The sequence below is a fragment of the Macrotis lagotis genome, chromosome 1 (assembly GCF_037893015.1).
Source record: "Macrotis lagotis isolate mMagLag1 chromosome 1, bilby.v1.9.chrom.fasta, whole genome shotgun sequence".
NCBI classification, from domain to species: Eukaryota; Metazoa; Chordata; class Mammalia; order Peramelemorphia; family Peramelidae; genus Macrotis; species Macrotis lagotis.
The window spans coordinates 431,747,829-431,762,986 of record NC_133658.1 but is presented as its reverse complement, the minus strand read 5'-3'; the positions used below and the strand labels follow the sequence as shown (position 1 = coordinate 431,762,986).

The 15,158-nt window shown below is 40.5% G+C and overlaps 2 protein-coding genes and 1 non-coding gene across 6 annotated transcripts in view; 1 reads left to right on the top strand and 2 right to left on the bottom strand.

The window, feature by feature from the left end:
• The window catches only part of ZFYVE21 (zinc finger FYVE-type containing 21), a 45,866-nt gene extending 36,377 nt beyond the window's left edge, over positions 1-9,489 (bottom strand). The window contains 2 exon segments of the mRNA XM_074213208.1: positions 9,122-9,325; positions 9,328-9,489. Of these exon segments, the coding sequence (XP_074069309.1) occupies positions 9,122-9,325; positions 9,328-9,483 (360 nt within the window). The 5' untranslated portion in view covers positions 9,484-9,489.
• Positions 9,490-9,710: 221 nt separating this feature from the next.
• The window catches only part of XRCC3 (X-ray repair cross complementing 3), a 61,109-nt gene continuing 55,661 nt past the window's right edge, over positions 9,711-15,158 (top strand). For 3 of the 4 annotated variants that reach the window (XM_074213207.1, XM_074213205.1, XM_074213203.1), the window contains exon 1: positions 9,711-9,973. The gene's annotated coding sequence lies outside the window, so the exon portion shown is untranslated. Of the gene's footprint in view, positions 9,974-10,166; positions 10,250-15,158 lie in introns of those variants that run through there. The other variant, XM_074213204.1, reaches the window with a different exon arrangement.
• Positions 10,892-10,999, bottom strand: LOC141510469 (U6 spliceosomal RNA). The gene has a single exon (XR_012474954.1). It is a non-coding gene; the product is annotated as a U6 spliceosomal RNA (small nuclear RNA).

Below are 15,158 nucleotides of genomic sequence, written 5' to 3'. Positions count from 1 at the left end.
TTTTTTGGTAAGGCAAATGGGGTTAAGTGGCTTGCCCAAGGCCACACAGCTAGGTTATTATTAAGTGTCTTGAGACCGGATTTGAACCCAGGTACTCCTGACTCCAGGGCCAGTGCTTTATCCACTTCGCCACCTAGCCGCCCCCTAAACTGATTTTTAACACATTATTTTCTTCAGTATTTTTCTATATTCCTTTCACCAAGCTGTTGATTTGGTTTTCATGATTTTTCTGCATTGCTCTCATTTCTCCTCCCAATTTTTCCTCCATCTCCCTGAATTTCTTTTCAAAATCTTTTTTGAGGTCATCCATAGTCTGAGTCCATTTTCTATTTCTCTTGGAGGTTTTGGATATGGAAGCTTTAATTTTGTCATCCAACTATGGCTAATTAGACCAACATAAGCTCTGAATGCTCTGCCACAAGTCAGGCACAAATAGTCCATGTGAACACCTAGGATGGTTATTCTAAATTTATGTATCTCATGTTTCCTGAGTATGTGTTTTGATCTTCAGTGGGACTAAAGTAATTCTCTATGGTCATATTCTTTTTTTTTCTGTTGTTTACTCATTTCCTCAGCCCAAGACTAAGTTACAGCACTTCCAAGGCTTTGGGGTTTTGGGGGCTTTTTTGGGAGGGGAGACACCCCACTGGGATCTGTATTCCTCCAAGGTGTTATGCTCTCTTCCCTGTGCTTTAATATGTAGATGACCACCTCATTTCCCTCTGCTCTGGAGCTGTGAGGAGTGGTCATGTTTGGCTATCTTAGTATGGCAGCCCAAAGTGCAATCTGGATCAGAGCATAGGCAAACAGCAGAGTCCTATCCCAAGGGAGCACAGAGAAATTTCTGCAGTCTTCCCTGACCCCTTTACCATCTGTGGGATTTGCTCTGGGGGTGCAGGCTGCTTTCTCCAGATTCTCACTGAACCTGCAGCTAGAGCTCCCTCACTCCACACTCCTTCTGGTGTCGCAGAATTCTTTTCCCGCCCCTTCAAGCTGTTCTGGGGCTGTGCTGCGACCAGGGCTGTTTCTGACTTCCATTCCTGGTGAAACACACCTTTCCTGCAGAACTTCTAAGTTATCTTGGACTGGGAAAACGTATCACTTGGTCTTTCTGTAAGTTTTGCCCCTCTAAATTTTGGCTAGAGTCATAATTTGTTGGCTTTTGGAGTTTTGGGGGGAAGGAGTTCCTGAGAAATGCTGCCTTCATGCCACCATCTTGGCTCTGCCTCCCTACCTTATCTTGATAGTAACTTTCTATAGTCCCAGCTTTTCTCACTTCTCTTACTCATTTTGAACTTTGCTCAAAATTGTCTAATCTGAAATCTGTCAACCAATACATAACTTTGAAATAGAGTGGGGAATTGAAAAATTACAGACTCTTTCCTTCCAAAGTTAAATTTTTTTCAGGCAACAATTTACCTGATGTAGACCATGACTAGGAAGAAGAAAACCTGTCCCTCTTCAAATCACTGACCATTATCAAGTACATGGCACCAAAACCATTAAACTTAAAAAACTGTGGGTTAAAATAAAATGATAGAAATATGGGTTAGAAAAGAAATATAGGGGTAGCTAGGTGGCACAGTGGATAAAGCACCAGCCCTGGAGTCAAAAGTACCTGGGTTCAAATCCACTCTCAGACACTTAATAATAACCTAGCTGTGTGGCCTTCAGCAAACCACTTCAGTCTTCTATGTGGGTAATGTTCATGTTTCATAAAAAGGGGAAAAGGCAATATTAATCATTTTTGAGATGCATAAGTGATCAGATGACTTTTCTCCCCATGGTCTGCTGATGGGTTCCTAGCAGCAAAAGGGCAGGACAAAAAAAAAAGAGGAAAAGAAAGGCATGTTTCACAGCTTAAGAATACCAAATAATGTTTTAATCAGGATGGGCAGCAGAGTCTAACCTGGGAGCATAAACTTGAATGTGGTAGTCAATATTAGATTTTGTTCTCTAAGATGACCCCATAAACAATCAATGCTATTTAATAATAAGACTGGGGGGAAAACATATATGAAAAGCTAGGGTTGTACAGCACCCTGCATACTGGCAGACCTAGGTCTCAAATGGAACAAGAGATAAATATTTCAGAGAATGATGAATACAGAAAGCTAGATAAGTTGTTTGTTTGCTTGTTTTAAAGAGAATGTCTAGAAAGATAAAGTAAACAAAATCTATCATGAAGCTTGGTTGGTTCTAATCCTTTATTATCAAAAAGGACCAAAATGATATCACTATATTAGAGATGAGTTACAGTATGTCCAACTATGGCTAATCAGACCAATATAAGCTCTGAATGCTCTGCCACAGGTCAGGCACAAATAGTCCATGTGAATACCTAAAGTGGTTACTCTAAATTTATGTATCTCAAGTTTCCTTTGAGCTGTTTTAACTATGCCTTTTTCATAAAGCACAGCACCTCTCTGATGCAGGTATGCCATGCTGGGTGGTCCTGTGCCAGTGTTTCTGTCATGTACTTGTTTACTATATACTATCTATCTAGATTTGTAGGTACATATGCTATCATATATATATATATATATATATATATATATATATATATATATATATATATATATATATATATATATAGACACACACACACACACACATGCTTTAAAAAGCCAAAGTTTTAGGGGCAGCTAGGTGGTGCAGTAGATAGAACACCAGCCCTGGAGTCAGGAGTTCCTGAGTTCAAATCCAGCCTCAGACACTTAGTAATTACCTAGCTGTGTGTCCTTGGGCAAGCCACTTAACCCCATTTGCCTTGTAAAAAAAAAAAACCTCAAAATTTTTAAGAGAAAATTTAAGATATATAAAACAAAGCACCACATTATTTCTTTATTCCTCATCTGGGCAGATCCTGGAGGCCATATATCAGAGAGCTCAAATTCTGATTGATCCAACAAATTAGAAAGGGTTTGACCATTGGTTGACTATTTAGTTTGAAATTCAGGTTATGTTTTAGAATTTTCGGCCAACTAACTTGGCAACAGGCTGGTAACTCTTCTGGCTGCAACTATCTTTTCTAGATAGATACATTGTAACCTGGGCAACCATGGCCAAGAAACTGCAGCTAATTTGAAGTATTGTTACTAGGTGTGTTTACTGTTACTTCAAAAGACCCTGGAGAGAATCTCTTGGAAGATAAGAAAGATAAGAACAAGGCCTGCAGAGGATGAGAGACTACCTTGATGTGCTATAATTGCAAAAGCTGCAGGGACTTTACAAAGCAGGGAGTAAACAAACATAATTCAGCATGGCCAAGGGCTGATGTTGTATAAATTCCAGTATGTTAAATCCATAATAGATGGAGAACAAGAAAGGTAACCAAGTAACTTCCATAAAACTTGTTACCAAAGGTCAACAATAGAGGCTGGATGAAAGGTGAATTTCATATAATGATTTCTTTTTTTAATGTGTCTAATATCTATATCTATCTATATAGCCATAATTCCTTCCCTCGAGGGGTTTTCAGTCCAGAAAAGAAAGTAAGATATGTACACAAATAACTATAACTTATATTAGAATATGATCTCTTGGATAAATTTCATTAATAGCAAAGAAAAGTAGATGATATTCATATGTAGTTAATGAACTTCAAAAATAACTGAGGAAGCTAGACAATTTTAAATAATCATGTTTTATATGTCATTCACATTGTTCTAGTGGCAAAAATGAGTGTATGTTCCTGCGAGAAAGAATAATTTCCATGACTATTTAATCCAGGGGTGTCCAACCTTTTAACTATTCTGGGTCACACTGCCCAACAAAAACCCCTCAAGGGCTGAATACAGTATTTGATACCCATTCATGAATACAGAGGCAATACTTCAGAGTTGGCCTTGCATGGTGCAGTTTGTACCCAACTGATCTAATTAATAAGCATTTTATTAAGCACCTAAGTTCTAGGCATTGACTAGATATTGTGAATTCAAATTAAAAAAAAAATGAGTCAGCCCCTGTTCTCAAGAAGTTTACATTTAACTAGCGAATAAAATGCTCACATTTAAGTAAACACAGGATATATAAAAAATAAATTGAGTTTTTCTTTGAAATATATAAATTGTCATGAAACAAGGAAGTAAGGATGTTCTAAAAAATGAAGTTTAAGAAACTGAAGGCTGCAAACAGGATAACCAAAAATTAGATGACATAAGGAAATAGAAAAGATCTGTTTCATATAATACAGGAATGAATAGTAGGGGTGAAGTCATGTATAAAATCAATGTAAATTGTTTATGAATTTAACACCACAGGAGAGGAAAATGCTCTGGAATGGGGAACCAAAGACTTGAAAGACTATAGGGACAAAGCCCTATTTGGGAACTCAAAAAATTTGCAACCTAGTGACATAATACATATAAAGTAACTGTCAGGTAAACTTTGGAAAGAAAGAATAAAAAGTATTATGAAAATAAGAGGGGAAAGAAAACTAATTTCCTATGAGAGAAGAAAATAGAACACAGGTGAAAGTAACACCTAAATGCTGTCAGAAAATGTAGCTAGTTAAAGGTTTTAAGTAAATGTCAATGAATTCATTTAATAGACCAATTCTTGACCCAGAAGAATTTAGGGACAAAAAAAAGTTTATTCTGTTAAAGTAACAAAGATATGAAACAGAAATGGAGATTTAGCTAAGCAAATAGAAACAGTACAGTTGGCTGATAGCTGCAGTCATCAGGGGTTAAGCAGCAGCAGAGGACAGAACTTAAGGAGTTATAAGGACATTGCAAGTGGCCCTTGGGAAGAAGGAGGGTACCAGTAGCATCAAGAGGAAAGCTTAAAGAAGGAAATTAAGGACAGTGGCAAGATGACTGCAACTGGGCTGATCCCCTGAGGAGATGAGCAGCTAGCAGAGGAAAAGGCCAAATTTATACAGAGCAAATATCATGCTGGGTAGGAGCCTTCCCCCTTGGGGGGATGGGAACAACATCTGAAACTGTCACCAAGATACACTGGATTGGAGTCCCCAGTCCTCATCTTGGTAAGATAATTTTGAGTTTCTGTGAGATAAATCTGAACAATGAAATGTGGGCCCATGTTATTAATGTAAGGTCAAATCAGAGAAAGGTTAATTATTTAACATGGTCAGCACAGAAAGAAAAGATTAATGATAGAATCTATATTTCTAATATTTCCTCTGCTACAAGAAGAATGTCTTGAATGATACGTAGATTAGTTAGAGTGAGTGGGGAGTGGGGGTTCTTTTCTAGGGAGAAAAAGATTAAGCTAAAATTCAGAGAAAGGAAGATTTAGGGCAGGGTTTGTCAAAATGCAGCCACAGTACTTTAGTAAATGCTAGCTACTGCAGAATTCAGACTAAAATGGCAAATCAAAATATTTTGTCTATTGCTTTGATAAAAACTTTTAAAAATAAGGTTGGACAGCCCTGATTTAGGGTATACTTAAAGAGTAGTAAGTGGTCTAGGAAGTGTGAAATGAAATGGGAGATAAAGCTGGAAAAATAGGGTAGAGTCAGACTGTGGGAATCCCTTGAAGACCATATTGAGAAATCTGGATAAGATAGTCTAAATCTGTCTTATTATCATGGTAATTAGCACCAAATTTAGGGGATACCAAAGGCTCATACCAAATAGAGACTTGATGTATTTTTTTTTTAGGTTTTTGCAAGGCAAATGGGGTTAAGTGGCTTGCCCAAGGCCACACAGCTAGGTCAGTAAGTGTCAGAGACCGGATTTGAACCCAGGTACTCCTGACTCCAAGACTGGTGCTTTCTCCACTATGCCACCTAGCCACCCCTGACTTGATGTATTTCAAAAGAGAAAAAGCTTCTGCAATTTTGAATACACAAAAGGTTTGGCTACAGTCACTACTCACAAAAATCTTTTATTTGCTTTTACTTGGCAAAAACTTCCCTAGATCACCGGATTTCACTCTTTCCTATTATCAAAAACCTTAACAAGATCTTGGTTATTAGGTTATGTTAACTTTACTTCCACATTTATCTCATTCATTCTCCCCTATTTCAACCATCACCATTTTAGTACATATTCTCAATTCTTTACACCTTCGCCATCATCCCCAATCCAAAAATCCTATAGAATATTCTCACAATAAACTTTCCTACTCACAGATCAGAGCAGGCATTGTAGTAATTTTCAATTTGTTTCCCCAAGGTGTAGTACTGTCTGGCACAGAGTGCTTAATTAGTGCTTATTGACTTGACAGAACAAAATAGGAACTTGAAACCCAAAAATAGAAAAAAGGAAAAGGGTCCTTAGAGCTCTTTTATATTTGGTAAGCTCAAGTTACCAGGTCTGAACAAACCATTATAATAAAATAATTTAATGATGTGATCTAACCCAATGTGAGTGATCTATGAAAAATTATGGAGAATAACACAAAACTGAGGAATAATAGGTTGTCCCAGTATTTAAAGAAAAGGAGAAGAAGGAACCATCTACAAATGAAAGATGGCAGTGAAACTGGTTTATGAAGACTTAGAAAGGGAAGCAGATATCACCAAGAGTCAGTATAAACAAGGGTCAATTCAGATGAATGAGCCTCATTTCCTTTTTTAACAGTGTTATCAAATCAGTAGGTCAATAGAGTACTATAGAGATAGTTTAACTAACACTTTATCAAAAGTTGTCTCTGTGAACAAGAGGGAAAATATATAGCTAGTCAACAGTTGAGTTAGATTTAGAAATGGTTGAATGAACAGATGCAAAAAGTAGTCATTATGACATGTCAACCTAGGTCTCCAGTGGAAGTTCTTAGGGATTTGTCTTTAGTGGCTTTTTAAAGAAAAATGATTTGGCTTAAACAGGTTACCAAAGATCTTTCTAGTAGCTCTTCTGGTTTGTTTGTTTTTTTAAGTATTCACTCTCCCCAAACCTTCCTGCAGCTTTCAATTGCTTCCTTCCCCTGGAAATTCCTCCTGAGTTCTCTCACTCTCTCTCTCCTGGCTCTCCTCTTGCCTCCTTTCACTCATTCTTAAGTCTCCATGGCTGGATAATCATCTGCATCTTCTCTTCTAATTGTGGCTCTTCTGCTTCCCTAGGACTCTCCTCTTTCTTTTCTAAAGCAGGAACTCTTAACCTGAGCACCATTGACATTGAAAAAAAAAACACTTTGATAACTCCATAATTGGTCTCCTTTGTAATCTTACATCTTTTTTTTTGTACATTTAAATACATTGTTCTGAGAATGGGTCCATGGGCTTCATCAGAGGTCCATTAAGAATCTACAGTATCTCTTGGTGCTCTCCATGGGTTAAGTGATCACAGCTGTGATCACTCTCAGATCTAAATATCCAGTCATACTCTCTTTCCTGAGCTCCATTCCCACATCATCCATTACCTATCAGACATCTCCAAAGAAGACAAATATCATTAAATACTTAGCACAGAGTCTGGCACATTATAAGTTCTTAAAAAATGCTGGTCCCCATTTCCTACTTCTATCCAGGTGTCACATAGGCACAGTGTGTCTAAAACAAAAGTCATCTTCCCATCTAAACCCATTTCTGGCTGACTCCAAACTTCTGTTGATGGCACAATCATTGTCAACCGGCTTTGCTACTTTCAACTCTTTATTTTTTCTTTCTTTCCCTTCATTTCCCACATACAATCTGTTGCTAAGTCTTGATGATTTTACCATCACATCTCTTGTACCTGTCCTCTTTCTTCTACTCAGGTATATTTAGCCTCTTCTTACCTCTCACCTGGACTACTTCGAAGCCCTCCTAACTGGTCTCCTTGTCTCTCCCCCTCAAACTATCCTTTACATAGCTGCTGAAGAAAATTTAAATAATGCCCAGGTCAAACCATATCACTTCCCTACTCTTGATAACCCCTATTACCTCTAAGATTAAATTGGCTTGGCATTTCAAGCCTTTTATAATCTGACTCCTCCCTACCTTTTCAAACTTCCTTTGATTACCCTTCATGAACTTGCTCCAGTCAAGGTGCTTCTGTACAGGCTGACCCCTTGCTCCAAATATTCCCTTTTACTTTCTAAGTATCTTAGAATCTTCGATTTCCTTCAAGGCTCAGTTCAGTTGTTAAGTCCTAAGGGAAGTTCCTCTTAGTTTCCCAAATTGTGGGTACTGTTCTTCCTCCTTTTATATTTTCTGATCTTTTGACCTGAAGGTAGAATGTAAACATTCTCTGAGGGTAGCAACAGTTTTCTTCCCTTTTGCTTTTTGGCTTGTTTTTTTTTTTTAATTCGTAGTGCTGTAAACACATCATGCATTTAATAAAGTTTCCTGAAAAGGACTAAATTGAAGGAAGGCACCGAATGAATGTCAATATTACTACTGAAGATGCAAAGTTGGAAAATTAATCCAATGGATGACAATCGTAATCCAAACAGCTCTTCAGAGTCTAAGATAGCCTAAATCTATTGAGATGCATTGAAGAGAAAAAACATGAGATCCAAAAAACTGTCTTTCCAAATATAAGACGGGGTGAGTAAAAAACAGCTCATGTGACGTGGCAGCTAAAGAAACTCACTCAATCTTCAGCTGCGTTTGGAGAAGCAACATGTCCAGGAAAAAAAAACAAACGGAAATAATCATTTCCGATGTACTTTGCCCCTGCCAACTGCCAACCCTCTTTTGGTGTACTATCTTCGGTTTTGGGGTGGTATATCTTAAGATGGACATTCTGGCTAGCTGGAAAGAATCCAGAAGAATGTGTGGTCAGGAAAATAGCGAGATTATGTTCTCTGGGACGGAATGAGGATATTTGGTGAAAAGAAAACTTAGGAAAAGCTAAGAGCTGTCCTCCTCACCCCCACCCGCAGGCGCCCACACCCCGATCCCCGTTTAAATACTTGGAAGAGGAATCAGAAACAGAATTTAGTCAAAAAAGAAAACAAAACAAAGTGCAGAGGATGGAGGAGCTCCTGAACAGAACAGTCTCAGCGGCTCCGAGGGGGAGGCGCCCAGCCCGATGGGGCATCACGATCCCCAAGCTAATGGCGAAGATTCTGGCCCAGGGACAGCTCCGAGGCCAGACTCGGGGAGCCTGCAGCCTGTGGGAGGGGAGCCCAGGGCGGGGAGCGGGCGCAGCGAGGCGGCCACAGGCACCCGGAGCGGTGGGGGAGGGGAGAGCTGGCGGAAGGGGCCCGAATCCCTCCGCCCCGTTACCTCCTTGTCCGGCACCCACTGGGGTTCTTCGAGGCCAAAGGGGCTGCCGAAGGCCCGGTGCTCGGGGACCATGCGCAGCCCGCTGGGCGAGCGCACCAGCTTCTTGCCGTCGCGGCGCAGGGCCGCCCCCGCGGCGGCCGCCACAGACGAGGAGGACATAGCCCCTCGGCGCGCTGCGGACTGGCCCCAGCGGGTACTTTTCCACCCTTGGCCACCCCGTCCCGTCCCACCGTCGGGAACGGTTCAGCGGCCCAATCGCCACGCCCTCTGATCCCCGTCGCCCAATCGCCGCTGCAGCTCCGCCCTCGTCCGTCTTCTGCGAACGAATCCCGAGCTAGGACGGCCCCCATCCTCCCGCTCATGCGCAGGGAGGGCGGAGCGGGGCGGGGAGGCGGGTCATGTCCCTAGAGGCGGAAAAGACGAAGAAGGAACCAATGAGCAAGCGGCGCCGCGGAGGCAGCCACGCAGGTGATTGGAGGAGGTGGAGTCGTCGTCCATCATTGGTCCGCGCCGCCGCGCGGAGGGCAAACGCGCCAAGAGAGCTGGGCTGAAAAGCACCGAGGTGCTGCGGCCGCTGAGGTGCCTCTCGGGGCGGCCCGGCCGGGGTGTCTGGTCGCCAACCCTCGAGGCGGGCCCTGGAGCTCCCGCGGCCGCCGGAAGGGAACCGGGAATCCGGCCAAGGCCGCCCGGGGACCGAGGACCGAGAGAAGCTCCCTCCCTTCCCGGGCCCCTCTACCCACCCCCCAGACTGAACCGCAGAAAAATTCCCCGCCTTCATGTAAGATTATAAATATGGCGGCCCGCGGGCAAGGACGCTGAGGCCCGCACGGGGAGGCTGGCGTCCCGGGGCATGTGAGTACTGTGATGGGTCAGGCGCCTCAAGCCCGCAGCCGGTGGGTGGGAGCGGGAGGCCGGGAGCCGCGGAGCAGCCGTCCGGCACGAGAAGACTTGGCCACGTACGGGACGGGACAGTTCCACGAGAGCCGGGCGTCCGGTGGTGACGCGGGTGGGGAGCGCGGGAGCCTCCAGGGTTGGGGGCAGGATGAAATTGGGGCGAGGAGCAAGACGGAGTCTGAGATGCCCTAGGGGCATCCGGGTGGAGGCGGCGCGGGCCTGGGGCAGCTCTGGGTAAGTCTGCCCTGAGATGGTCCTTGGACCTGTGGAGCTTCTGAGGTTCTCCGAAGAGGCTGGAGTGAGCAGAGAAAAAGAGCCCTGAGAAACACTGATAGCGATCCGATAAAGAAAACGAAAAGGGGTCTCACAAAACGTCAACTCCCCTCTTTGGCACTTAAAGCTCTTCACAACCTGACCTTTCTATTCTCCTCTCAGTGTTCTCCACAAGTCAGATAGATTTGCATTTCCTCTTATATGACTTTCCACCTCCTGGCTCTTCAAATTTTTACTTAGCTGAAATGTTCTCCCTCCTCACTCAGGCTTCTTTGGAGTCATTGGTTTCCTTCAGTGAGACTTTATTCTCAGCTCAAGTGCTTTTGCCAGAGATCTTTTTTTTTTTTTATCATGACACTACTTACTCTTTAGTTATGAGTGCTTTCCCATCTGAGGTTACTTTGTTTTCTGTGTATGTGTTTGTTAACTTGTATATATACTCACTTTGTCTCTCCCAAATATACAAACAACTGTTTAATTTGTGTCTTTGTATCCTCTATCCTTAACCCAGTACCTGACACATAGTTGGCAATTAATAATGTGTTTTTGAGTGCCACGAATACCCAGGCAGAGGTTATGGCTTGAACCCACAGTTACTGATAAGAGATATTGTAACTCTTCATGAATTTGAGTGTCATCCTTGTTGCAAGGGCCATGCTAATCTTCTCTATATCATTTCTATTTTAGTATATATGCTGCTGAACTGAGCACAATAAGAGAGAAGGAATTCTTAATGCTTTTTGTGTCTTAGTTTCTGTTGGACTAATATTTATAAATTAAAATAAAAAAACAGGATTATAAAGGAAAGCAATTAAAGAGCTCCTGCTAAAGAAAAAAAAGAAAAGAGGTTTTAGAATGGCATAGTTTGTTGAGGGCAAACAACATGTACATATGCAAGTTTATACAAGTCATATCACAAAGCAGAAATCCAAGGAGCCATCTAACTCTAAATTTAATGTTCAAGTAATTGGTAATTCCTTATTGGACTGGAAACTCCCTAAGGGCAGCAAATGATAAGAACCAATTCAATCCTATAAAACCTCTATGCAAATTGTCAAACTTTGTATCATCCCCAACATCCTGCACCTGTAGATATTATAATGTTGAATGGCTTCTTAGTACTTTAAAAGTAGAAGGAATATTGGTGATCTTGTAGCATTGTCATTTTATAGAAGAGGAAACTGAGGGGAAGCCAAAATCCAGGTTCCCTAATTATTTGTCCAGTATTCTTTTCATTGTAAAATTATGCCTACAGAAACTAGTACTAGGCTTCTTTCCCTGTTATCATTTCCCCTATCCATTTTGATGTCCCATATCAGCTGCTCTGTGCTTGACCCTTCCCAGTGACAACTGTCTGATTTCCCTTTATCTCCCTGTCAGCACAATGTCAGAAAGGAGTAAAGATGAAGTTCAAAAGAAAACCTAGGTCAAATACATGATGAAAGGGAGGTAGAATCTGCAGTCTTTTTGTGGATATGTTCAGCATCTACTTTCAGTGGTCCATTGTATAGCTCCATCAAAAAACTTCCAGTGCCATATTATGGCATGGAGGGAACCCAGGATTCTTGAGATCCATCCCAGCATATAGCCATCTCTGGAAACCACCACCAACCTGGGGAGAACTTGAGAACAAATTGTAATTTAGGATCTGCCTAGCAGAATGTATGAGGTCTTTATTACTAGAAAATTAGTCACCACTTGGTCAAATTTTTTATAGCAATTCATGAAACTATTTATTATGGAGGATATTTTTTTTGGTGGGAGAGTACATAAACCAGTGAAGTTATAAATCTGAAATATTCAAGATATATGCCATAACCTACTGTCAGATTGTAAGGTATGCTCCATGAAGCCACAGCCTGGAAATTATTGAAACATTTAACAAAAAGAATTTTGTAAAATTTAAATTTAATACATTTTGTTTTTCCATTACAGATATTTACAGATTACTCACTTAATAAAGTCTTCTGTAACAAAATAAAAGTTAATTCAAACTAATAGTATTGTGACCTATCTTTAGACCTCTTTGTTTTTAAAGAAACAGAAATCTATCTTCTCTCCCTCCAGTGAAAAAGATTTCTTGAAATACACATTGACAATATTTTTTCTTTTGACACACTTTTTACCAAAGATATAAATAGTTCCTCAAGAACAAAGTACATTTCTCTAAAAGAATTAAGCAAAATCATTCTTAATCGCATGATTTTATCTCATAGAACTTGTTTTTTTTCTACATTATAGAATCCAGATTGGTGATAAAAAGGATGAAGATGTTCTTTAATTTTGGTAGTATGGTAACAACTTGTACTTAGCCAACATTGTTGTCTTTATTTAAATTACAGGAGTAATTTGTGCATCTGGTTGTTATATGAAACTTTTTCTTTCTATATGATGTTAAACCACTGATTGTTAATTGTTGACAGCACTTTGATTTTAGTCTTTGTTAAAAAAAATTAGTACTGCTATGAATATTTGTGTACATATAGGTCTTCTGCTGTCAGCAACTTTTCTAAGAATGTAGTCTTGGGTCCAATGGTATGAACAATTAGTCATTTTTATTGAATAATTACAAATTATTTTCTGAAAATGTTGGACTATTTCTTTAGCAGCATTGACTTAGTGTTCAGATCTTTGCACAGATCTTCCAATGTTGATTTTACTCCCTTTTGCCATTTTAGGGGGGCAGCTTGGCAATGTAAATAGAGAGCTAGTCTCAGAGCAAGGCCAAGGTCCATCTCTCACCAGGCCTATGACCCTGGACAAGCGACTTTACCTCTCATTGCTCTCTTTTCTGAGACTAAGTTTCAGATAAGTATAGATCAACATTGGCTAAGGAAATTCCTCACCTCCATGTACTAATGAAAGCATAGGTCTAGTTCCTTCTCCTATTAATCCTCTTTGCTAATTGGATTAATGTGAGGTTTACTCAGAGTTGTCTTAATTGCATTTTTCTGGTTATTAGTAAATTAAAATTTTGAAGATGGTTGACAATTTAAATTTCTTCTTTTGAAAATTGTTCATATCCTTTGACCACTTTACCTTCTGGTTAATAGGTCATAATTTTACAAATGCACAACACTTTGCAAGACTTAAAATCCTAAATGCTAGTAGTTATTTTTTTTATTATGATTACTGATGAATTTCCTAGATTTTTGAAGACCCGAATCCATTAAAGTTTATAATTGAGTTTGTTTTTTTTCCTTCCCTCACATTCTGTCATATTACCTTCTATCTTTTCAGTCTTTTCAGTCTTCTGACACTTTACTCCCCTCCACACACTCTGGAATCCAGATGTACTTGGCCTCCTTGCTTTTCCTCCTTCCATCTCCAAACTGAGCATTTTCACATTCTTCCATCACTGAAATGCTCTCCTTCCTCATCTTTGCCTCTTGGCTTCCTTCAAGTCTCAGCTGAAGTCCTACATCCTGCAAGAACATCGAAGTCCTCCTTGTCTTCCCCCTTTAAGACTTCCCCCATTTTCTCCTGTACATATCTTATTTGTACATCTTTTAAACAAGTTGTCTTCACTATCAGTGGGCTGTTTGAGAGCAGGAATTGTTTTCTGTCTTTCTGTCCACCTGTGCCTAGCATGGTACTTGGCATAAAATAGGTACTGAAAAAATTAGTTGACTAAAATTTTATTTAATTATCAGTAGGTATATATAGCTTACTTGCTTCTTTTTTTTTTTTTTGCAAGGCAAATGGGGTTAAGTGGCTTGCCCAAGGCCACACAGCTAGGTAACTATTAAGTGCCTGAGGGCGGATTTGAACTCGGGTCCTCCTGACTCCAAGGTCGATGCTCTATCCACTACGCCACCTAGCCGCCCCATTTACTTGCTTCTTGATTCTACTTTTACCAGTAGATTATTTTTTTGTTTCACTGCTCAACTCAGTGTGATACAGATGTGCATGAACTCTTCCTACTCCCCTTTTCCATTTCTCTCTTTACTCTTTGTTTAAATCAAGTTTATGATTTCAATATAGTTATTTCAACTCCCTTTTCTTACTTTCCCTTCTTTATTGTAGCTTTCTGTCTGGTAACCTTTCATGAGGTGGAACTATTAAGGAATGGAATTATCTCCTCTTTGTAGGATGTAAACAGTGATCCAGCACTTACTTTTTCTTATAATCAATCAGATAACATTTATTATGCTTCTACTTTGGAGCCAGACCTGTATTAAGTCCTGGATATACAAAGAAAGGCAAAAATGGGGGCAGTTAGGTGACGTAGTGGATAGAGCATCGACCTTGGAGTCAGGAGGACCCGAGTTCAAATCCGGCCTCAGGCACTTAATAGTTACCTAGCTGTGTGACCTTGGGCAAGTCACTTAATCCCATTTGCCTTGCAAAGCCCAAAAAGAAAAGGCAAAAACCATTCCTGCCCTTCTGGAACTCACAGTGTATTGGGAGAGACTACAAATAACTATGCAAAAACAAGATACACAGAGGATCACTTGTACATAATCACAGTAGAAAGGCACTAGAATTAAGAAGGGATTTAGGGGCAGCTAGGTGGCACAGGATAGAGCACATGCCCCAGAGTCAGGAGTACCAGAGTTGAGACACTTAATAATTACCTAGTGTGTGGCCTTGGGCAAGCCACTTAACCCCATTTGTCTTGCAAAAACCTTAAAAAAAGGGGGGGGGACCTAGAAAGACTTCATACTTAAGATTTTAGCTGAGGCTTGAAGCCAGGAAAGCTAGGAAATAGAAAATTCCAAAGATATGTGGGACAGCCCTTTAACAGTTTATAGAGACAGTTTGTTCTTAGAGGAATAATAGAAAGCCAGTGCCATTGGATCATAGAATACTATAAGGGGAGTACACTAAGAAAATTAGAAAGGTAGGGAAGGATCAGATTGCAAAGAGC